The 26,144-nt window shown below is 36.0% G+C and overlaps 1 protein-coding gene across 3 annotated transcripts; it reads left to right on the top strand.

Moving 5' to 3' along the window:
- The first annotated feature begins 686 nt into the window (after positions 1-686).
- On the top strand, positions 687-25,429 carry LOC127858032 (pre-mRNA-splicing factor SLU7-like). Of its 3 annotated transcripts, none has more exons than XM_052394875.1 (14): positions 687-749; positions 3,758-4,001; positions 4,770-4,920; positions 5,392-5,472; positions 10,393-10,557; positions 11,811-11,891; positions 12,622-12,744; positions 13,443-13,537; positions 13,842-13,909; positions 15,130-15,326; positions 18,289-18,393; positions 20,454-20,564; positions 21,316-21,567; positions 24,339-25,429. In XM_052394875.1, the coding sequence occupies exons 2-14, from the start codon at positions 3,832-3,834 to the stop codon at positions 24,510-24,512; spliced, it is 1,773 nt and encodes a 590-aa protein (XP_052250835.1). In that variant the 5' UTR covers positions 687-749; positions 3,758-3,831; the 3' UTR covers positions 24,513-25,429. The 3 variants fall into 3 exon arrangements, with proteins under 3 accessions (XP_052250835.1, XP_052250834.1, XP_052250836.1); XM_052394874.1 differs by having other exon boundaries at positions 715-738; XM_052394876.1 differs by having other exon boundaries at positions 716-734.
- The last annotated feature ends 715 nt before the right edge of the window (positions 25,430-26,144 follow it).

The raw sequence follows: 26,144 nt of genomic DNA, 5'->3' as shown, positions 1-26,144 counted from the left end.
AGTACTAAAATTTCGCATTTACTTCTGTTTAAAGTAAATGAGCATCGCTCTGAGAAAACGGGGCTTAATTCATGTGCAAAAAGTTTCGTCTCTGATAAGTCTGAGCTGTCCACAAATGCCAGTCAGGCCGGGACGACACTTTTCGCCTTAATTGTATTTTTCGTTTAAAGAAAGTCTATTCTTAACGAAAATCTAGTTTATGCGGTAATTATCTCCCCTGATAAGCCTGTGCGGACTGAAAATGCTAATATTGAAAGAAAAATTTGTATGTGGAACTCCGTTAAAACGTAAATACCAAAACGTATACACAAAGTGAACATGGCGTGGACAGTTCAAGACCCGCCTCTCATTTGAGGAGGAGGGGAACACGTCGGTCGTGGTGCGGGGCGTCATAATTTACTGACATCCTAGATAGCAATCAATAGATGGCAATTAATGTACGGAAACGTATAAGCTAGAAACATGTTACTCGTTTGAAGATTTTTGTATGCATTACTTTATTATTGAAACAATTATAATATTTTGAACACAATAATGTCCATATATTTATTAAAAATTCATGGTTATCAAAAAAGCTTTTGCCCGTAAATTAGGTAGCACCTATAATCATATTATTTATTAAAAATTCATGGTTATCAAAAAAGCTTTTGCCCGTAAATTAGGTAGCACCTATAATCATATTATATTGTAACCTGTAGGCTGCTTTGCTTTTCTGACGATACAACACATTTTAAGCGAGTAAATAACACGTAAATATTGGTGTTTCCTTGTTTGTGTTATTTTTATATTGCATATAATACTTGTTTACGTTTAGTCCTTCAAATGTGCACATTCATTTAAGTATTTATACTATAAATATAAGATGCAAATGTTGGTCGTCGAACAAATATACATAATTAGTTGGTGTAATGTATTTTCGCGACATAACATAACAGGATAATTTATGTCTTTGAACGTCAGATTAATTATTTTATTAACAATTATAGTTGTATGTAATTACTGTATAGTGTCACGACACTTAAGTTCATATAGTTAATGCGATTGCAGTTTTTTAATTCTTTCATGTATTTTTTCTATTGAAAAAAAAAAATTCCCATATGTTATAAACATTGTCATTAAATTATCAAATTAAAAGCCACCGATCATTTTAATCTGAATCTTTTGGATCATTTTTTATATGTGTTGCCTCTTAAAATCCATTATATAAATGTCGCAACTTTCTAAGACTTAAGTGTTTCCAATAGACAAGTTAATTGTTAATGTTTACATTCGGGCATTTCCGCGCATGCACACTGACTGGTTGGCAAAAACACTGGTTATAGTTATGTAAATCATGTATGAAGGGCTTTTGTTTAGTTAATAAATTGATTATAAAACCTAAATAAACATTAAAACACATAAAAAATAGTGCAAATAAATCATATGTAGTACCAAATAAATGTATATTCACTAATAAAATGTCCTCTTCATAATATTTCAAAGTAGTTATAAGCATAGAGTAAGCGTGATCGGAAGACTAAATTTTATACTTACAATTCCACAAAACAAGTAATTAGCCGTATTCTTTCTTATAATAAGACTTGAATAAATTATATTTCAACACTAGTAAAACATATATTAATTTTATTATAATTGTAAGTTGTGTGCATTGTGTTTATTTTCATTAGCAATCGATAGTGTCAGAGGTGCATTTAATCAATTATAAAACAAAGCCCTAAAAAGCGGAATACATTGCATTTTTTAAATATTGTGGTAATTTTCTTTTACATTGAATGAATTTACGTTTTTCGTTTACACTGAATGACTATATAAATACAATTTAGCATATAAACAGAAAAACCCTGCATATTAATTATGCAAATTGAACTGTCTTTGCATTTATATTGAAATCTCTTTACCAGTAATAAGGAGTGATAAAAATCTAGTATTTTATGATTAATGCATATATTTAATTTATTTAACGAAAGTATTTTTTACCCGATTGTGATTTCTTGTGTTCATGATGGTGTTTCGTACACTGCAGCAATGTACAATCTTTACACGTAATAGCGGAGTTTACTTTTGCTGGTACCCGTCAAATATCTTAATTGTGTAGCAGTAAAATTGCACAATATTTAAAATGTATAGTTATTGTCCCCTACGGGTGAAACCGGAGGGGACTTATGGTTTGCGCTCTGTGTGTCTGTGAGTCTGTCTGTCAGTCTGTCACACTTTTCTGGATCCTGCAATGACTTTAAAAGTTCTTCATATTTTTTCATTTAACTTGAAACATGGATAGATGGCAATATGGAGATTATGCACGTCATTTCATTTTGTTCCTACGTCAAGAATTCTGGGTGCTATGGCAACAAATATATGTTTTTTTAATCTGACAATGGTGGAGTTTCGCCGGTAGGGGACAATATTGCTTGGCAATCTCTTGTTAAACAATTTATTATTAAGATTAAACTGGCTATTGTATATATATACACTAGTTCCTGTTAATCCATTTCCGACAAATGTCTTCATTTTTGTTTATGTTAAAATATTTCATTGCAGCAACTGCATGATCAGTATTTTTAGCTTTAAAGTTTGGCTTAAATGATTGCTCAATATGCCAAGAAATGACATGGAGGTATCGCAACTTATGTTACTGACGAGACACTTGCCTGCAACATGTGGTTCATGCAGGGACCCAAGTATAGGTCCCTGGGTTTATGCCACCATGTTTTCTTTGTAATTGTCTGGACAGTATCCGATCATAACGAGATAATCGGTTTGTGATAACAAAGTGCAATTAAACACCGCGATTTAAATGCTGCAACAAAGAGTGTCAAAATTAGTGTGAACAATTAAATAAAACAATTACATTAAACAAGAGAATTTATTTAATGTGTAAGAAGGTTAGTTTTTTCAGACATATAAAGGTTCAAATCGGTTACCCGATGTCGCGAACATAAAATCGACCTATTGGTTGTTTTTATTCATCATTATTTGTTTTTGTTCATTAAATTAAATTTATTCTGAAAGAATTTCAATTTCTGAGAATTTTTTAAACCAAAAATGGTTGCGAAGAAGTGCCAAGTAGAGAGATTTTTGTGTAACCACATACCGAGCTCATAGATTGTGTTACACTCCCGAGTTCGTTGTTAGTAAAAACAATTAATAATAACAACAATATTATCGTTCCAAAGATGCATTTCCTTGCATGCTAATGTTTTATTCAGACCTAATTAGAAAAATTATATTTGATATTGTGCATGATTATCATTAAAAACGATGATTTTGTCAACCTTCTCTATATGCGCTTATATGAATTGCACCTCTTTTTGCCAACCAGTGGGCGGAGTCTTAACTTTGCAGGTGCATGTGACGTCACGCATTAACTTGTCTATAAAGACTTAGCCATATAAAGTATATGCATTCAAAAAGTGTAAACTGGGCTTTCCTTTGGCCTGAGCCACCTAGTTTTTAAGCATAGAAATTGTGATTGCTTATTGTGACAGTGAGTAATGAAGAAAATACTCATTGCTTCACCTTTGACTTAGGAAAGTTTTTAATATTAGTATTATAGCCTTTATCAAGGGTAGGTGGAGTTTTCTTCCTCAGAAAAATCTTTCAACCAATTAAAACTGTAATTAATATATGCTTTTTAGTTGCCACTGTGTGAACAATCAACTGATCAGAGTGATATTTAGTACTTAAAGTTATACACTATACATTAATTACTTTAATCCTTATTGAATTAGTATAGAGAAATAAGTCTGTATATTTTTAGCAAAATCACATCAACTGTCATAAAATGTGACAGAACAGTTTCTCCAGAGAGGTGTGAACTCAGAAACACAGACCATGTCGTTCGTGCAAAACCTGCCACCCTCGGTGGTGGCCAAGCAGGCGAGGAAGGAAGGTGAGGATGATGGGCCGCAGAAGAAGTCAAGAGAGGACTACAAGAAGATGAAGGAACTTGAGGAGGCCAGGAAGGCAGGCACCGTACCAGCCATGCAGGACGAGGAGGGAAAGTAAGCACACACCAATTGTAGTTTAAACCTTTAACACTTTGATAAGCACTTTGACACATTTGTTGTCCCTTATACAAAAATTTTAAACTTAAAGACTTTTTTTACTGGAAAACCCTAAGATACTAATGAGCAGCAATCAGCATAAAACCTGAACAGACTGCAAGTTACTCCCAGGCTGTTCTGGTTTTATCCTGGTTGCATATGTCAATTTACATTTGCTTCTGAGCAGTAAACCTGTTTATTTAAGCTCTTTTACATTGAATCTCAAGTCTCTTTCCATGTTAGAACCAGCACTAAGTGTCTTTGACGATTTTAAAAAAAGCTATCAAAGTATTCATTGGACCCATGAGCTTCTTTTTTGCTAGGCAAACACCAAATCCACTACAGAACATGACATTGTATAAACCTACTTGATTCAGCTTGGTTAAGTTGTAAGCTTTCATATGGTTTATTGAAAATATAGAGTTTGTTTCCTGAGAACAATGAATACTTGTTTTGTGTGGACAGATTTTGAGAATACTCACCAAATGGGATTCAAACTCGAGGCTTTGTTATCACTAGAACCCTCATCTATGCCATTGTCAGATTGAGCCTGTTTGCAACAATCCTCCTGTTAGTGCCACTCCTGGAATGAGTCTTGTACCTCTGTCTCCCAAGTTTTGTAGACTTTGTTTTAAATTGCTTGAATTTTTTTAATGTATTTGGTAGCGACTTTAAAACTTTCCTTTTCAATCATAGTAAAAGATTAACCCGACCTCCATTTTTCAGGGACATCAACCCGCACATTCCCCAGTATATCATGCAAGTGCCCTGGTTCTTCGGAGATAACCGGCCCACGTTGAAACATCAACGTCAACAGCCAGAGAAGCTAAAGCAGTACACAAGCCATGATCAGTGGTTCAAGAAAGGCGTTAAAGAGGCAAGCAATCTGTATAAAGGGATAATTGATTAATTAAAAGTGTATAAGGAGCAAGGCAATCTTATATCTTTTAAAGGGATTATTGCCTTTTTTTTGCCCCTTTTAATGAATCAATATATATATTATATATATATTTATATATTTATATATATATATAATGAATCTCTATAAAGGTATTTTTTATTTATAAACAGTGTTTTATAGGGAGGACAATATGTATAAATAGATGTCTGATTAAAAACACTGTTCAAGAGGCAATGCAATCGTATAATGGGATGCTTGATTACTAAAAAGTGTATAAGGGGCAATCAATCTGTACAAAGGAATGTTTTATTTTTAAGAGTTGACTTTCTTGAAACAATAAATACATGTATCACAAATGTCATAAGCGGAAGTGTCATCCCTGAGGATGACACTTTACACACATGCATTGAATCCCCTTTTCACAGAGCATGGTTCAAATCATTTCAGGGGCCAGTTGGCACCAAGTTCAGGAAGGGGGCCTGTGAGAACTGTGGAGCCATGACACACAAGAAAAAAGACTGTTTAGAGGTATGTTGAATTTTGCGTAAAACATGTTTCAGATTGCAATAAGGACACTTAAATATTGTTGGTTGTCCTGTCTATGGGTTTCATAAAGCGTCCTGGAATCATTGACTATTGAAAAAAACATGTACACTTGCAGTAAATAATGGTGTTGTGCCCAAATACTTGTTTCTAGTTTAGTTTCAAGCTATTTATTTTAGCTCAATTGCATAGAAAGCCTTAGGGCTATTCCAGTAAAACATATGTCCCACCCCCAGGAAGGCACTTTCAAAATGAACCACCCCCCTTCAGAAGTTAATTTCACAAAAAAAAGAACCCCCTTTAGAATATTTTTTTCTGTTATTTGGACCCCCTTTAGAAGTTTTTTTATTAATGCGAATTTCAATAGCCCAAAATATTAATTTTGCAAAGCATTTTTTGTTGGGGGTTCTGATTATTCTGTCCTCTTCTTTAAATCATGTTGTATTGTAGCAGATTGTATATTTATGAAATAAAATTTTATCAAATAAAATTGACCACTTTCGGTCCGACATGCCAACTACTTCAATGACACCTAGGAAAATGGTGTTGTTTTTGACGCTTATGTCACTTCTGTTTTGATTTTAAAAGCAGTTGTAGGGCAGTATTAACACCGAAGAAATTGTTGGTGATACGAAGCAGAGTGACGTCGGCAAACAATTTTATTAACTATAATTTACCTTGTATAGAAACTGATTACAATTTCAGAATAATATTGTTTATTAAATGTAGATTAACCACGTTTGGACATAAACAATCAAAGCCAATCCCCTCCCTGAAAAATAAAATTAATTTGTCTGTAGAACAATATGGGATTGTTAGCATTGTTGTTTTCAAATTTCAACATGTATTTCACACCCATGCCCGTGACAGGTTTTTTCTGTCTTTTTAAATGGCACGTATAAAACAAAACTGTGTTCGCACCTAGCTGTAAGATATCGCACCTGGAGGAGTGACAATTGCGTGTTTGATTATGCAATTAACTGTTTGAAGCCATGGAGAACTCATAGCTGATTGTAATAATCGTATTTTACCCGAGTCTCTGGATTCCCCGATACATACGTTTCAACTGTCTCAATCGCATACATGCAACTTCTCCCGTCTTTATCCATCACTCGATAATCTTGCATATGCCCGGTTTCCATTTTTAAAAGCAAATTCTGGTTAATAATGACGATAAGAGTGCTCAAGAATGTTATAAACACAAACATTCGCAATTTTCGAAAGTATCAAATGAATTTCGGCATATGTTTCCATTTAAAGATTTGATGAAATAAGTGCCCAATCAGGACATTTGTATTCCAACATGCCTAAATCACCTGACACGATTTACACACGTCGTGTACAGCTATTTTCGGTTACAAATTCTAGCCACATATACGTAGTGCACGTGAATTAAATGAATTTCTTTGTCCTGATAAAAAGCGCGCGAAAATTGGCGTGGGTGTATTTATTTGTAAATAAACATTTCATAGCGGGTACAACATTGAGATCATTAATTTTAATTTCCATTAAAAGTTTCGTTGTTACTAATTACCGGGGTATCTTGCGAATTATTTGGCATTTGCTCTTAATAAAATATAATTCAAACACGCTGTATCATTACCATTTCGCTGTTTCAGTTCCTTCATTATTGAAACAATTAAGACTTATGGTTTGCGCTCTGTGTGTCCCTCAGTTTGTCAGTCTGTGAGTCTGTCACACTTTTATGGATCCTGCGATAACTTTAAAACTTCTTAATATTTGTTCATGAAACATGGATAGATGGCAATATGGACATAGTGCACGTCATTTCATTTTGTTCCTACGTCAAAAATTTTGGTTGCTATGGCAACAAATATATAAAAAATAAATATTTCTGACAATGGTGGAGCCGGTAGGGGACATATATTGCTTTGCATTAGTCTTGTTGTATTGTATACTGACTGCACACAAATGGCGTGTACAGTTAAAAAAAATCTGCAACAACCAATAAACAACCTTCGGCTTTGGTGCATATACTAATTGGGGCTGCCTGGCTGGTCACTATTCTGCCATAGGGCCCTCAGTGAGGTTTTCTATTTCTAAAATAGTGCACGTGCTTATCTAACATTAAGGGATCATGAACACGGGTCGGAGTCACTTGTATGGGCCATAATACACAGTCCCGATGGTTATGTTCAGTAGCACAAAGTCACATGGCCAGTAACTAACAAGTTCGAGTAATAAAGCACAGAGATTGTTATCTGAAAAATTGCATGGGGTTCGAAATGAAACAGAATGCCACCAAATCAAAAGATTCAACACCTAATGTCAAGTGTAAAAAAACTATGTTTGAAACATTTAAAATAACGATAATTCCGAAAGATCACGGCTTCCATTTTCAAAGGCATATTCTGTTCAAAATTGCTCAAGAAATTGTAAAGACAAAAAGATTGCTTTTTTTTCATCAAATCTAGTTTACACGCTACTATTTTATTAAATCGCAGCCCAATTGGGACTGCGGTATTCCCACTGCACAAGCGTACATCAACTTAAGCCATGTGTAAATTTAAATTAAGACGCACATGTACAAGTCATTTTCTGAAAATCGGGACGAAGTGAAAGTAATCATTTTTAAAATAAACCAACATTTGATTTTATTCAAATTGTCAACATTATTTATATTTGTGTCGTCTGTGTATTTTAGCAACTCTTATGCAAATAGATATCGTTTTTTTCCATGTTTAAAGCAAGTCTTGTTTCCGAGATTAAACTGTGTAAATTTCTTCAATATGGTTAGCTACTGACCTACAAAATAATTGTTTTGACAGATGACATCCGATGGTAATTGTATGAAGTATGCATAGAAGCCGACGAAATGTTATAACAATCGCGTAGAAATAAAAATATCGGGTATCATCTCTATCTGTTTCTTATATTGGTTAATTTGAAATTCTTATATTGGTTAATTTGAAATTCTTATATTGGTTAATTTGAAAATTATTTAACATTTGTTATAGTATACAATCAATATTTGTAAATATTTCTTCTCGGCTAATCGCCCCGTGTTAAGACGAGGCGTGATTCGGCGGATCGATGCTGAGGCAGAAACAGATGCGGCTTCACTCCGCGAATTATCGCCGAGTGCGGAGGCATTATGCGGAGTGAATACTCGTTGTGGATGCGGAGAAATTTCGAAAACTAAAGAATCTGTCCGGGGCATTGCCGCGGACTTTGTTGGTTTCGCGTTAGCTGTAATGTAGTCCATTTTAAGTTGGCAAATAGGATAGAAGCAAAATAGAAATGATGCCGCCAAACATAGGTAAAATATAAGTTATAACACCCCCCTTCAGAAGCAAAATATGAAGAAACCCATCCCCAACAGAATTTCTTTATTTTGCCGCTTAAGGCCATGTTCGAACATGGGCATTGCCGGGTCAAAAACTAGGTCAAGGGGTCACTTAGTGCGTTTTTTAACATTCAGCATGGTGTCCTATCTCTTATTCAAGTAGTTTTCATCCGATCTTCACCAAACTTGTCAGAAGTTTTATCTAGATAATCTGAAGGCCAAGTTCGAACATGGGCCATGCCAGATCAAAAACTAGGTCACAGGGTCACTTTGTACGTTTTACACATTGAGCATGGTGTCCGCTCTCTATTTCAAGTAGTTTAAATCCAATCTTCACCACACTTGGTCAGAAGTTGTAACTAGATGATGTGTAGGTCAAGTTCAAACATGGGCCATGCCGGGTCAAAAACTAGGTCACGGGGTCACTTAGTGTGTTTTAAACCTCACCATGTTGTCTGCTCTCTTATTCAAGTAGTTTTTATCCAATCATCACCAAAATTGGTCAGAAGTGGTATCTTGATAATGTCTAGGGCAAGTTTGAATATGGGTCATGCCGGGTCAAAAACAAGGTCACGGGGTCACTTAGTGCGTTTTAAACATCACAATGTTGTCCGCTCTCTAATTCAAGTAGTTTTCATCCAATCTTCACCAAACTTGGTCAGAAGTTGTATCTAGATGATGTCTAGGTCAAGTTTGAATATGGGTCATGCTGGGTCAAAAACTAGGTCACGGGGTATATTAGTGCGTTTTAAACCTCACCATGTTGTCTGATCTCTAATTCAAGTAGTTTTCATCCAATCCTCACCAAACTTGGTCACAAGTTTTATCTAAATGATCTCTAGGACAAGTTTGAACATGGGCCAATTTGGGCCTAAAACTAGGTCACGGGGTCAATTAGTGCGTTTTTTAACATTCAGCATGTGGTGTCCGCTCTCTAATTCAAGTAGTTTTTATCCGATCTTCACCAAACTTGGTCAGAAGTTTTATGGAGATGATCTTAAGGCCAAGTTAGAACATGGGCCTTTCTGGGTTAATAACTAGGTCAAGGGGTCACTTAGTGCGTTTTAAAAATTGTGCATGGTGTCCGCTGTTTTTTGTGAAGACGACATGCAAAATATTATGTGTCAATGCGGCATGTGGGGGTATTCGTCACGCCTGTGACAAAGCTATAGTTTTAGCAGTTTGCATTAGTATTGTATTATATATACCTTAAGACAGTGCTGTCTTAAATTTAAACAAGCGTTTATTTATCTGTACGATTTTGTACAAATGCCAAGCCTATAAGTGGGTTTTAGCAGATGTGTCAATGTACATTTACCAAGATTTCATTAAAAAAAATACTGTACTTGAAACATCAAATGACATTAATATAAAACAGATAAATATTAAGTAAAACCTGCATGCAACCAGAACAGCCTGCCAGTTACTGGCTGCTAATCAGTTAAGAGTTGCAATTGAGGCCTTCAAACCTTGAATCAAGATAAAAACGTATTACATTTAGCTTGATTTTCATAGGATTAATGAAGGCTTCAAAGTGTGTATCTGAGTTTGAAAGTGTTCAATTAATATCAACTTAACGAGCTTACTTCAACCCTCAGAGACCCAGAAAGATAGGTGCGAAGTTCACAGGAGATAATTTTGCCCCCGATGAACATCTGCAGCCAGAGTTGTCCTTTGATTACGAGGGGAAGCGTGATCGATGGAATGGATATGATCCTGAGCAGCACAAGAAAATCTACGAGGAGTTTGAGAAAATTGAACAGGTTTGCGCTAGTACGGATGGCACATTGGATACATTAGTTTGGAACTCTTGTTTGTGGTACTTTTGTTAAAATATAGGCCATTTATTTTGAAATTATATTCAAGTTTGTAAAAATATGGTCATTTCGCTTAAACATTGGAACTAACGAGCTCCAGTTAAACACAAGAAAAGAATTTAAGAAAGAAGAAAAAAAAAGTTTTTCACTTGGACTCAACCCACTGACTTGAATTAAAAAAGTATTGCCATCAGGCTGTTATATTTTGGCATGCCAATCTCACTTCATATAAGCAACCCAGGTCATAAACGGAAATGGGCCGTGCTCTGGGTAAAAAGGGTTTTAATGCATGTGTGATCAGGTCATCAGGGACAACACTTTCTGCTTAAACTAGATTTTCGCAAGAAGAGACTTCCATTAACTGAAAAATATCAGCAAAGCTGTGCGGACTTGGCTGGCTAATCTTGGACGACACTTGCATTAAACCCCCTTTTCACAGAGCCTGGCTTAAATGGATTTTCAGTATGCGTCAACACTATCAGTGTTAATTTGCTGTATGATTAGTTGTCTGAGTTTTTGAATCTGTGACCTTTAATTGGACAATTTTCATTTTGACAATCTGTGAACGTGTCCATTTAACGTTTTTTTAGATAAAAAAATTATTAGTTTTTTTATGCCCCCAGTAGGAGGGCATATAGTGATCGGACTATTCGTCTGTCTGACCGTCTGTCCATCTTTCCGTCACACTTTGCGTTTAGGTTTCGAAAAACGCTCATAACTTCTATGTCCCTTAAGATGTTACCTTCATATTTGGTATGCATGTGTATATGGACAAGGCCTTTTCATACGCACAAAATTTTTTACCCCTGTGACCTTGACGTTGAAATAAGGGTTGGCGATTAGGTTACGAAATCTGTGTTTAGGTTTCGAAAAAATGCTCATAACTCCTATGTCCCTTGAGATATAACCTTCATATTTGGTATGCATGTGTATATGGACAAGGCCTTTCCATACCCACAAAAATGTTGACCCCTGTGACTTTGATGTAGAACTTAGGGTCCGCGTTAAGGTTTCGAAATCTGAGTTTAGGTTTCGAAAAAAGCTCATAACTTCTATCAAGCGTTTGTAGACAGCATAAGTCATCCTATGGTGACAGCTCTTGTTGTGTTTATATATTTTTTTAAAGGGATATATTTATTTGTTTACAGAGCTGATGTTTCATCTGACTGAAAATAGCTCATTGTAATGCTTCATTTCAGGCTAAACGTTTATTGAAAGAGAAGAATATTGAAGAAGACATATTGGATGGAAGTGACAAACCCGACATCGAGACTAAAGTGGTAGGTTTACATTTGCCCAGAGCCATTATTCAGGAAATGTCTGAGCAAAAATATTAAGATTACTGTGGAATTCAGAGTATCAGGCACGGAAGTTTGATTCACATTTGAAATTATATAAATTTTCTTTTCATTATAGTATTCACCATTATGTAAAAACGTAAAAACAAATTTACAGAACTTGAAGGACATTTATCTGAAACTCATGTTTACGGAAAACGTAAACCTTTACTTCGGAAGTTTGTGCTTATACTAGCCCTATTTTTAAAAGGAAACGAGCCTAGAAGAAGGCTCCAAAAGTAGAAATTAGCTGGTCTCTGGAAAAACCTGTCTTAAGGCATATGTAGGCAGGACTATCCCAGATTATACTGTGCAGTCAACATATACCAATCAGGCATGTTCTTTTTCTCTTGTTTTTATTTAGGGTTGTCTGGGTAAACTACACAGCCCTAATATGGTACGACACTTTACGCACATGCTTAAAGCCAGGTATTCCCAGAGACCCGTTCAAATAGATAATTGTTGTCATTTAATACTTAATGTAACATTATACATGAATATATATATATTGTTTAATATGGTGTATGAATCAAATAAGATGTGCGAACATGCAGTCCACATACTGCGTTTTCATTTTTTGTCCTTATAAATGGACTATTTGTTGTACTTTTTTCCTAATCTATTTGGAATGCTTTAATTGATTCAAGATAATGCTTTAATTTCCATATTGCAGACGAAAGGTGACTCCGATGATGAGGACAAGTATGCCGATGATATTGACATGCCTGGCCAGAAGTTTGAGACCAAACAGAGAATCACCGTGCGCAATCTCCGTATACGAGAAGACACTGCCAAGGTAAGGGAGCTCCAGTCTTTCTTAACCCTTTACCACTTAGATATGTATTTCACGCATTTGTAGTCCCTTATATTTAAGTTTTTAAGGCTTCATCTCAAATGCTTAGATACTGATGAGCAGCAAACAGCATAAAACCTGAACAGACTTTGAGTTACTCGCAGGCTGTTCTGGTTTGATGCAGTTTGCAAAAGCCATTTTCACTTTTCTTCTTATGGGGGAAAGGGTTAAGTCAAACGGTGTTAAGTCATAATGGCCATCATCCATTCTTGGTTCATAAAGGGTCAAATCCTTTTTTGAGTCATAACGGGCCCAATTTTGTTGAAGTGATCACTTACTTGAAAGTTTTTTAAAAAGTTGGTAATGAATGGAAATAAATAGTTTATTTGCAAGCATCTAATAAATTTAAAGACCCCATAATGATACACAAAAGATATTTGAACAAATATAAGTAAAGCTAAGCTAAATATTAAAATAGAGTGTTAGCCTGATAAGTATTTTATGTAACAAAACCCCTGATGTTGTAACAAAACCCCTGATGTTGTAACAAAACCCCTGATGTTGATAAAAAAAAATGCATTACTCTGAAATAGCATTGAAATTGTTAAATCAGTATCCATGAAAACTGTTAAATCAGAAGTGTGTGGATAAAAACTAGGCGGACACCAATTTCAGATGCATTTTTGTAATGTTGATTCCAGTACCTGCACAATCTTGATGTGAACTCTGCGTACTATGACCCTAAAACAAGGTCTATGAGGGAGGACCCCTTTAAAAACACTGGGAAGGAAAAAGAGTAAGTACTGAATGACCCTTTTTGCTAGAGATTCTAGGATTGATTTGGCTTTTAGCAAGATTGTTATATGCTATAACGATAATTTAAAACTTTTTAATGTAGACAAATATATTAATCCGCTACACGTACAGATGATATTATAGTATTGTAACTTTTGTTTTGTGGATACTTATGATAATGGTATTTAGTCATTTATTTGTATGTCATATATTTTTGCATTTATTCGTATTTTTTATTGTTACTTTTATGAGCAAATTCTCATATCAACTAGACGTATACATTATTATGCATGCTATGTTTTCAGGGCAGAATTTCATGGTGACAACTTTGTACGCTACTCCGGTGATGCGCAGCAATTTGCAAAAAAGCAAGGTATGCTCCATGACATTTTGCCCCTTTTCCCCTGTGACTAAGCAAAGAATGTAGTAAATGAGACTTGTTCTTGGAAAACTGGGCTAAATGCATGTGCTTTAAGTGTGGTCCCCAGTCTGCACAGGCTAATTAGGGAGGTCATTTTCTTCTTTAATGCAATTGTCCGTGTAAAGAAACTCTTTTCAGCAAATATTCAGTTTAGGCATAAAGTGTCGTCCCTGATTGGCCTGTGTATACTGCACAGGCTTACCTTGAACAACTCTAAACACATGCATTTATTCCAGTTTTCCCGGCACAAGGTTCTAATAAAGATGTACTGATGTACTGCATGTCTTATTATTTTGAACCTTTTTATTTAAGCTTGATTGCATCTAAAGCCTTAAAGCGGGTATATACGATTTTGTCAAATATTTATGAATTTATATAAACTGTGTAAAAAACTTATTATATATATATTTCAATATAAATTAAAATAAAAGTTAAGAAGAACATGTGTCGAAAAATGCGAAATAAGCCAGATATTTACGTCTGAAATTGAAAACGGCTGTACAGCCGAATTCGCCAGCATGAATACCATACATGTACGATGTGCATCTAAACTGACGTAGTTTAACGGTTTATAATACAAAGACGAATGCTTCGGTTATTGTAGGAAAATATGTACGTCACAATCGGCTCAGGGCGCTAATTTGTCTTTGCTGCATTTTATGAAATTCGGCTTTAATTTATAATTTTTCTTGACTATTTTGTGTTATTGTAACATATTTTATCAATATATTACAATTAAACACATATAAAAAATCGTATATACCCGCTTTAAGCTTATTGAGATTCTTTCAAGTCAGTTTCCTGGAAGGAACCAGTACGTATATATTTGGGGAGATCTTAAAAATGCTCCCACAGTGGGGATTGAACCTTTGGCCTACCTGTTGCTAGGCAAACACCATGACTTCTACGCCACAGGGACCTTTAACGTGTATTGTTGTACTGTCCAGTGTTTGTGTGGGATGCATACGAGCATAGAGCGGACGTGCACCTGCAGGCTGACCCCACCAAACTGATCTTTACCATGTATTGTTGTCCTGTCCAGTGTTTGCGTGGGATGCATACGAGCATGGAGCGGATACCTTTACCATGTATTGTTGTACTCTCCAGTGTTTGCGTGGGATGCATACGAGCATGGAGCGGATACCTTTACCATGTATTGTTGTACTGTCCAGTGTTTGCGTGGGATGCATACGAGCATGGAGCGGACGTCCACCTGCAGGCTGATCCCACCAAACTGATGCTGCTGGCCAAGGAGGTGCAGCAACGCAAGCAGGACACCAAGGTGGAGGCCAAAAACAGCATTCTGGAGAAGTATGGAGGGGAAGAGCATCTAGACGCCCCGCCAAAACAACTCCTCATGGCGCAGACGGTAGGTCATGGGGGCAAATGTGTTTGAATGTTACACTTACACTGATCTTTGGTTTTTCAGTTGTCTTACACTTTTGTTTGGTTTTGTGTTTTTAACCAGGTTTTCCGAAGGATAAAACTGGTTATTAGATTGGCGAATGCGGGCGGGCTGGCTGGCGGGCGGGAGGAACAAGCTTGTCCGGGCCATAACTATGTCGTTCATTGTCAGATTTTAAAATCATTTGGCACATTTGTTCACCATCATTGGACGGTGTGTCGCGTGAAATAATTACGTCGATATCTCCAAGGTCAAGGTCACACTTTGAGTTCAAAGGTCAAAAATGGCCATAAATTGTCCGGGCCATAACTATGTCATTCATTGTGAGATTTTAAAATCATTTGGCACATTTGTTCACCATCATGGGACGGTGTGTCGCACGAAAGAATCACGTCAATATCTCCAATGTCAAGGTCGCCACGACTAAAAATAGATTTTTTTTAAAAACAAACTTACAAAGGGGGTTAATTTTGTTTGTTCATTTCAAAAGTTCGGTTTGAGTTTTCTCCCTTTATCAGATTTTTTTTCACAATGAAAACCTGGTTTTGTGACAATTTTGTCCCTTGTTAACACTTTTGTTTAGAGTGTGCAGTCTTACACTGTTGTTTTTCTTTTGTAGTGATGCAAAAGGTTAACCTACCAAATAATCAGTTAACCAGTTAATTGTTTTGTCAAAAGGTTTTTGGAGAAAACCCGAGGTATTGTCATAGCCAGCTTGTTGTCTGCCGTCCGCGTCATGCTAAAACCTTAACATAGGCTCGAAAATCAATGTGCTTCCACGTACAACTTTGAAACTTCATATGTAGATGCACCTTGATGAGTTCTATATGCCACACCCTTTTTTGGGTCACTAGGTCAAAGGTCAAGGTCACTTCTGACAAGCTTTCATTCATTCAAAACTGCACCCAGAGCCGAGCGTTGGCACCCGCTATGCCATGCTCTTGTTTTATTTATGCTTTATTCACAGAATAAATCCTACGATTTTACTTTTTGCGAGTGACATACTGCCAACCTACGCTGGCGTCTAATACCAATAACAACAGTAATAAATAAGGTGTCAACACAGTATAAAGCAATAAATCAGTATGATTGTGGTTAAAAACAGGGATTTGTTTGATAATTGGCTCTCATGTTGTGTTTTACTTACGAAAACTTGACTTGCAAACTGGGAGTTCGGGCTTTTAGTGTAGATGAAATAGACAAATACATTAAACTCGCGATGATAATCAGTTGAGATGTTGGACGGTTTATTTTGATATGTTGTTAACAAATATTCCAGACTGTATGCTCACGAAAATGAAGTGCTTATAAGAAACAATTTAATAACTATTAACATTTGTAATTAGTATATATGGTTTTTGTTTTATCGGAATTTAATGATCATATTAGAAATTTACAAATTACAACAATGCCACCACAACCATCTGAGAAAAGTTTGAATGAAGAAAGTAAATTATCATACTAATTTATATTCATAACAACTTTAAAAAAACTATAAAAAAATAATCACTTAACTTAGTATTTATGTTATTGCGTCAAAGTTCAACATAATTAACAAAAAACACAATATCGATGCAAGCGATATGCCATGAACATCATATTAAAAACCCACCAAAAATAAAATGATGACCAGTGAAAATGAATATTGTGTTGTTCTTATAACTTTTTACTAATATGCTTTTACACAGGAAAAATAAATGCAAAGTCCTAATTCATTAAAAAAATTCTTGAAATAAATGTTATATTACATTTTTTATTATGAAACAGATATGGCTGCTTATGTATCAATGGAAGCTCTCTTACGTTATGCTCATCCTCTTCTGTATAGAGAGTACATGTAGGAGCAATATTGCGTTTGTTTAAAATATTGTTGACCATTTTTAGTTTAAAGGTTGTTCATTGTACTGCTCAATAACTAGTTACAGTAAAAGGTTTATTTTTGTAACCTGTTGAATCACTAGTTTTTTGTTGTCTTAAACTGCTATTGGGTTCTGTGTTGTCTTACACTGTTGTTTGGTTTTGTTAACCAGGTTTTCCGAAGGAAAAAACTGGTTATTAGATTGGCGAATGCGGGCGGGCTGGCTGGCTGGCGGGCTGGCGGGCGGAACAAGCTTGTCCGGGCCATAACTATGTCGTTCATTGTCAGATTTTAAAATCATTTGGCACATTTGTTCACCATCATTGGACGGTGTGTCGTGCGAAATAATTACGTCGATATCTCCAAGGTCAAGGTCACACTTTGAGTTCAAAGGTCAAAAATGGCCATAAATGAGCTTGTCCTGGCCATAACTATGTCATTCATTGTGAGATTTTAAAATCATTTGGCACATTTGTTCACCATCATGGGACGGTGTGTCGTAGAAAAAATCACGTCAATATCTCCAATGTCAAGGTCGCCACGACTAAAAATAGATTATTTTTTTTTTAAACAAACTTACAAAGGGGGTTAATTTTGTTTGTTCATTTCAAAAGTTCAGTTTGAGTTTTCTCCCTTTATCAGATTTTTTTTCACAATGAAAACCTGGTTTTGTGACAATTTTGTCCCTTGTTTTGTCTTACACTGTTGTTTGTTTTCCAGAAAGGAATATACATTCTTTCATAAATATTAGTAATTTGTTATTTTTCTATTTTGTCATTTATACAATTATTTTAATATCACAGCAATTTAATATTAAAAAAGGCTGTAAATGGATCAACTGTATATAATAGTATGAAATATTCATCATACGTGTATACTTTCTTATTAGAATCTGCTATAAATCTGTTCAACTCAAAATCATCTTTAATGTTTACATAATACTGTTTATTTCCATGTATTGTTTCATCTAAAAATCTGCTTTTAGTTTTACAACTTTCTGTTTAGCAAGATATTAAAAGATAATATATCTCAAAACGGTTGCCATAGTTTCCCTGTTGTGTTCTGTAGGAGGACTATGTCGAGTATTCCCGTCATGGTACGGTGCTCAAGGGTGCAGAGAAGCCCACAGTGCGCTCCAAGTACCAGGAGGACGTCTACATCAACAACCACACTGTGAGAACTGATGCTCTTTCATATGAGCCGCGCTATGTGAAAATGGGGTTTAATGCATGTGCGTAAAAGAGTTGTCCAAATTAGCCTGTGCAGCCCGCGCAGTCTAATCAGGGACGACACTTTCCGCCTAAACTGGATTTTTGTTAAGAAGAGACATTCTTGAAATGAAAAGTATCATTAAAGCGGAAAGTGTCGTCCCTGATAAGCCTGTGCGAACTGCACAGGCTTATCTGGGACAACAATTTACGCACTTGCATTAAACCCCTTTTTCACAGAGCGCCGCTCATATATTTTGTACAACTATTATGAAATAGTATATTTGTCATTATTCTCCACATTACATAGCAAAAGGGGAAATACAGGAATTGCCATGGAGGTCTGTCTATCCATGAATCAGAACTTGTCTGCTGGAGTTCTCTTATAATTTTTATGTACAATATTCAAACTTGCAGAAATTGTTTCTTGTGATATTTTCTGATTTTTTTTTAAATACCTCTGCTAGTGTTGTTTTTTTCGTTCAATATAGGATCCGGTATTTGGTCCCATCTAAAAATAGATACATTTTTCCCAAATAGGACCTAAAAATTCCCAATTGAAGATTAAATTATTTATTTTTTAAATAAGATCTCAACATTTTGCTCATCTCACATCCAGCTATACAAGTTCAACCTTAGTAAATATAATACTGAAAAAACTTTTATTCTTAATGTTGAAGCATTTTATAGAAAAACAACAACCACACTATTTTCCCAATTTGAGTCAAAACGCCGCGAATTTTCCCAATCCAAAGGGACCCGGCTTAATTCCTGAAATGGTGAAAAGAAACGCTGTCTGGGACATTTAGTCCTTACAACAATAGTCAAGGCGTAATGTTACTCTTTTTATTTTATGTAATGAATCATCCTAAGTTTGCAATGATGACTTACTTTAATTAATTGTATTTATCTGCATGGCTTGGTGTTGCTTCCAATTTGTGTATACGTCAGTTAATACATTGTATTCATATAACTGCGTAAATGGGAAACTTTTCTTAATGTATCAGTGTACATTTTTTGTTCCAGATTAACCTCTGCAGTTTGTACAGGCTTATTAGGGATTTTAGTTTGTATTAAGTCTCTTCTTAATGAAAATACAGCATAGGACTCTTGGCTGAAAGTGTCTTTCCGGATAAGCCTCTGTGGAATGCACAGGCTAATTTGTGACAATACTTTTTATGCCCCCTGATCGAATAATCGGGGGTATTTTGTTTTTTGCCTGTCTGTCTGTCTGTGTGTGTGTCTGTCTGTCTGTCTGTCTGTGTGTCTGTCTGTCTGTCTGTGTGTCTGTCTGTCTGTCTGTCTGTCTGTCTGTCTGTCTGTCTTTCTGTCTGTCTGTCTGTCTGTCTGTCTGTCTGTCTGTCTGTGTGTCTGTCTGTCTGTCTGTCTGTCTGTCTGTCTGTCTGTCTGTCTGTCTGTCTGTCTGTCTGTCTGTCTGTCTGTCTGTCTGTCTGTCTGTCTGGTCTGGTCTGGTCTGGTCTGGTCTGGTCTGTCCTGTCTGTCTGTCTGCCAAGGTTAAAGTTTTGGTCATAACTTTTTGAATATTAAGATAGCAACTTGATATTTGGCATGCATGTGTATCTCATGGAGCTGCACATTTTGAGTGGTGAAAGGTTAAGGTCAAGGTCATCCTTAAAGGTCAAAGGTTAAATTAATGGCTTCAAAGCGGCACAATAAGGGGCATTGTGTTTCTGACAAACAAATCTCTTGTTTTTTTCTTGTAATGAATAATTCTAAGTTTTACACGATAACCTTCTTTAATTAATTGTATTAGTTTGCATGGCATGGTGTTGCTTTCAATTTGTGTATGCATGATTTATACTTTAAATCTGTGCAGTTTGTTTAGGCTTATCAAGGACAACTCTTTTTTTAGGGGGCGGAGGGTATGAATTTTAGTAAGTATCTTCATAATAAAAATATAGTCTAGGCGGAAAGTGTTGTCACTGATAAGCTAATCTGGGACAGCACTTTTTTCACATGCATTATGAACAGTTTTCACAAAACTAGGCTACTATTCTATTGCAGAGTGTGTGGGGCTCGTACTGGAATGCAGGTCGCTGGGGATACAAGTGCTGCTGTTCCTTCATCAAGGAGTCTTACTGTACAGGGCTGGCGGGCATAGAGGCTGCACAGGAGGTCATTTGATTTAAATCTATTTATTTGTGTGCCTTGATTTCATTTAAAGTGTTTTCATCAAAACACTCTCGATTTGGTTTCCTGGGTACATCAAGTAATTGATGTCTTTTGGGGAGATCTTAAGAAAGCTCCCACAGTGAGGATCGAACCAATGACCTGGTTGCTTGGTGGACACCATATCCACTACGCTTCAAATACAAATTTCAAGGAGGTTATATGTGGTCTAGGATACAAGATTTGAATCTTCGGTCCATTTGTGGGACCATTTCAGCACTAGTCATCCGTATGAAAGTTTGTTTTTTGAAAACCTAAATCTTAAAAAAGGAAGATTTTTTTAAATCTGGATTTATTATTAAGTAAGCACAGAAAATAAATATATTGAAATAATGTTAAAACATTGGCTGTTTTTTTAACTAGGTTTGTATTTGAGATTTGAAACTAGATATTTATAATTTTAAGCAAATTGGATTATCATATTTGTATATATCACCATGTCAGGTATTTCACATATAATTTCTGCATGGAAGGGCCATTATCCTAAGGGTGAGGATATGTTGCGTTTAAACAGGAAATTAAATGATGATTTCAAAAGGGTACTTATGCACATACCTTTGTTAATTAACGGGGTTGATTGAGCCTTTCAAAAAAAAACATGTATTGTTATGGACAGTTTAATAAATTTAGATAATAAAATATATAAGAATTTGTTTAAAATACTTTAACATGATTCCTTTTATGATTTGTTTTGCAGAGAAGTTTGATAGCTGTACAAGGGGAGGAAAATGGAGCAGACAGTGAAGGTGAGGAAGAAGAGAGGACCTTGATGGAGCAGCATCAGGACAAGCTCCAAGAGAAGAAAAAAAAGAAGAAGAGGAAGAAAAAGCAGCAGAGAAAGAAGAAGAGGAAGCACAGTAGCAGTAGTAGCAGCAGCAGCTCAAGTGATGATGAAAGTGATGAGGATAGTGAGGAGGAGGAGAGGAGAAAACAGAAGAGGTTGGCAAAGGTATGAGGCATTGGGTAAGGTTATGTTAGAGGCAATATAGAAGAGATGAGGAAACAGAAGAGGTTGGCAAAGGTATGAGGCATTGGGAAAGGTTAGGTTAGAGGCAATATAGAAGAGAGAATGAAACAGAAGAGGTTGGCAAGGTATGAGGCATTGTGTAAGGTTAGGTTAGAGGCAATATAGAAGAGATGAGGAAACAGAAGAGGTTGGCAAAGGTATGAGGCATTGGGAAAGGTTAGGTTAGAGGCAATAGAGAAGAGAGGAGGAAACAGAAGAGGATGGCAAAGGTATGAGGCATTGGGTAAGGTTAGGTTAGAGGCAATGTAGAAGAGAGGAGAAAGCAGAAGAGGTTGGCAAAAGTATGAGGCATTGGGAAAGGTTAGGTTAGAGGCATTATAGAAGAGAGGAGGAAACAGAAGAGGTTGGCAAAGGTGTGAGGCATTGGGTAAGGTTATGTTAGAGGCAATATAGAAGAGAGAATGAAACAGAAGAGGTTGGCAAGGTATGAAGCATTGTGTAAGGTTAGGTAAGAGGCAATATAGAAGAGAGGAGGAAACAGAAGAGGTTTGCAAAGGAATGAGGCATTGGGTAAGGTTAGGTTAGAGGCAATATAGAAGAGAGGAGGAAACAGAAGAGGTTGGCAAAGGTATGAGGCATTGGGAAAGGTTAGGATGGAGGCAATATAGAAGAATCAAACAGAAGAGGTTGGCAAAGGTATGAGGCATCGGGTAAGGTTAGGTTAGAGGCAATATAGAAGAGAGGAGGAAACAGAAGAGGTTGGCAAAGGTATGAGGCATTGGGTAAGGTAAGGTTAGAAGCAATATAGAAGAGAGGAGGAAACAGAAGAGGTTGGCAAAGGTATGAGGCATCGGGTAAGGTTAGGTTAGAGGCAATATAGAAAAGAGGAGAAAGAAGAAGAGGTTAGCAAAAGTATGAGGCATTGTGTAAGGTTAGGTTTGAGGCAATATAGAAGAGAGGAGAAAGCAGAAGAGGTTGGCAAAAGTATGAGGCATTGTGTTAGGTTAGGTTAGAGGCATTATAGAAGAGAGGAGAAAGCAGAAGAGGTTGGCAAAAGTATGAGGCATTGGGAAAGGTTAGGTTAGAGGCAATATAGAAGAGAGGAGGAAACGGAAGAGGATGGCAAAGGTATGAGGCATTGGGTAAGGTTAGGTTGGAGGCAATATAGAAGAAAGGAGTAAACAGAAGAGGCTGGCAAAGGTATGAGGCATTGGGTAAGGTTAGGTTCGAGGCAATATAGAAGAGAGGAGGAAACAAAAGAGGTTGGCAAAGGTATGAGGCATTGGGTAAGGTTAGGTTAGAGGCAATATAGAAGAGAGGAGGAAACAGAAGAGGTTGGCAAAGGTATGAGGCATTGGGTAAGGTAAGGTTATGAAAATTAGGGATGGCAACGGTTATTTGGTTAACCGGTTATCCGTTTCTTAAGGAGATTACCAGTTACAAAATAATCGGTTACTTTTGCAGAAAACACAATATTTGGTTGAACGCAATAAATGCTCAAATCGTTTTTTTTTAGTTTTGTTTTACTTCATTTCACTTTATTGGCTAATCCGCTTATCTTATCGCAAATTATCGGCAATTACCACCCCGTGATACCCCCTGTGGATCAAAAGCAATTAGAGTTGTAAACCATCTGGGTGCAACAGGTTAATGAGCAGGCACACGGGCAGTTGGCACCTACTATGCAGTGTGTTTGTTTAGCACTTAACATTCTATTGTGTTTCAATTATTCACATATTGATGAATTTAAATTATCAACCAACCATTTTTTTGCATTAACACATGACATGTCACAATTTACACGTGCCATGAAGTATGTCATTGTGTTGACTACAGTTGCTTGATAAAATCAATAAAGCTGGACACAGTGATTACACCCGATGACTGTTGTGTTAACAACTATTGCAAACTTAAACGCCCTTATAAAGACATTGAGTATCAATAGGCCTTAACAACAGAGGTTTGTAAACCACTATGCCCATTGCAAAATATATTTACGTAATTTACAATTGTTATTAATCAGCAAATTGTTAATGCACATAATTCTTAAAGGATAATGAGTGTTAATAAAACACAAGATAATTCAAATTTTGCACTAGCTTTTATTGATCAAGATGTTGAACAATAATTATGTGTAAATGCCCTTGAAGGTAATATTACAACAAAGAAACTAGGTTACAAGACAATCAAATAGACAGAGTATATTTGCATATACATGTGATTGTTTATAAACGTATACGTTTTTGGATGTGTTTTTTTTCAATTATGTGGCACAAAGACAGTCGGTTAACCGGTTAACTGCTCAAATATTGAAACAGGTAACCGGTTACATATTTGCTTAGTTTTGCCATCCCTAATGAAAATGATACATTTTCCAGATCTCATGCTTTGATGGTTAAGGCATCCCGTCAGCAGATATTCCTTTCATTGTATTCAATTACATATTGCTTTAATTTTGTGTATTATTAACCCTTTCCCACTAAGACAAAGTGAAAATTACTCGCAATCTGTTCAGGTTTTATGCTGTTTGCTGCTCATCAGTATCTAAGGGTTGGAAATGAAGCTTTTAAAAATTGAATCTAGTATGACAGTTCTTTAATTAAATATAACTTTTTAAGTGGCTTCAAAGCCGTCAAATTACATATCTAAGTGGTAAATGTTTAGTGGTAAATGGTTAAAAAAACATTTTGCATACTTTTGTAATGCGCCTCTTTTATGTCAGGCCTAGTCAGACACTGATGTAATTATTCCAGGCCCTGAAGGCAGAGGCTGCCAATCAGAAGCACGCAGAGGAGTTGTTAGCACTTGACGAGCGCAAGCGGCCGTATAACAGCATGTTTGAGGCCAGGGCGCCGACTGAGGAAGAAATGGAGGCATGGCGCATGAAGCGGCGCAGAGAGGAGGACCCAATGTCACAGTTTGACTGAGGGGGTTGGGGATGGGGGTTTGGGAACCGATATCACAGTTTGGGGGCTGAAGGTGTATGGGGGGAAATGGGAGTTTAACAGAGGGCAATCCTGCCTCATATATAATTTTAAAAATTAGGGCAGCAAAAGGAAAATTATCCCTGTACGCCTGAATCCCTTTATATGCTCAGGGGTATCAATGGCAGGGGTAGGGGTCAGAATATCTTGAGTATTTTGAGTATGCATGTGGTATGGATTTTTTAAACTTGTATTATTTAATCAACATACGGATTAGCAACCCCATCAGAATTTAACTACATTGTAGTTATAACCTGGTCAATATTTAAATGAAAAAAATTGGTTAAGCAGAATTTTAAAACATGGAATAAACCACTGCATGACACTAGGAATAAGTATAGGGGAAAATAAGATAGACACGAGAGAGATTTTTGTTCCTGTGCTCTATTGTTATCATTCGTAATAAAAACATTGTACTCTTGGACAGTTCTTACGCAAAAGCATATGGGGTTGAGGCGTTGCTTGTTTCCACATCCAAAGAGTAGCCAATGCAGAGTTTTTTAAGACCCTACAATGAATTGGTGGTATTTTTTCTGTGTAAGTGATTGTCCTGTTCTGCACTATATCTATATTTATATTGCTTGTTGTAACTTCATTTGGACAAGTTGTGAAAACTGGAAAATATTAATTATACAAAGACAGACTTACTGTAGTTCTGTTGGATTGCTGTCACAAGTTTGGTCGTTTTGTGCTATATTAATGTTGCTGAAATCGTCTCTTACTACCTGAGTTAGAAGCGGGACAAATACTCAGGATAAAAATATTAAGGTAGCAAATATAAACGAATATTGTTTTTAAACTTGATGTTTATTGTTCCATGTTACATGTACTTCCTGAAAATAAATATGAAAAACTTACAATGTGTTTAAATAAACTTGTGCTCTTAGAGTTGAAAAGAGCCATTCATGTCTTCAATTTGCTAAAGATATCATTTTAATTTGTCAGCAAGAATTATTTTACTGTCCATGATGTTTATTCACATACGGAAAAGCATTTCATTATGTCTGTTCTCTCCAAAACAATATTGACACACAATGGAAAAGGCATTTATTTTACGTATATTGCTGATGATGTGTTGCATTTTAAAGCTGTAATAACTTTTGTTTCCATGTCTGAATTGTGTTGTTTATTATTGATCACATAAAATAGACAAGACAATTGCCAAGCAATATATGTCCCCTACCGGCTCCAACATTGTAAGAATATATTTTTTGTTGTTGCCATAGCAACAAGAATTTTTGACGTATGAAAAAAATGAAAAATGACGTGCATAATGTCCATATTGCCATCTATCCATGTTTCAAGTTTCATGAACAAATATTAAGAACTTTTAAAGTTATCGCAGGATCCAGAAAACCACAATTTTCAGCAGTATTTCTAGTCTATTTGTTGCCATAGCAACCCTAATTCTTGACGTAGGAACTAAATGAAATGACTAGCATATTCTCCATATTGCCATCTATCCATGTTTCAAGTTTCATGAAAAAATATATAGAACTTTTAAAGTTATCGCAGGATCCAGAAAAGTGTGACAGACAGACTCACAGACAGACAGACGCACAGAGCGCAAACCAT

This window comes from Dreissena polymorpha, chromosome 14 (assembly GCF_020536995.1).
Source record: "Dreissena polymorpha isolate Duluth1 chromosome 14, UMN_Dpol_1.0, whole genome shotgun sequence".
NCBI classification, from domain to species: domain Eukaryota; kingdom Metazoa; phylum Mollusca; class Bivalvia; order Myida; family Dreissenidae; genus Dreissena; species Dreissena polymorpha.
This window is presented reverse-complemented; position numbering and strand designations above follow the sequence as displayed.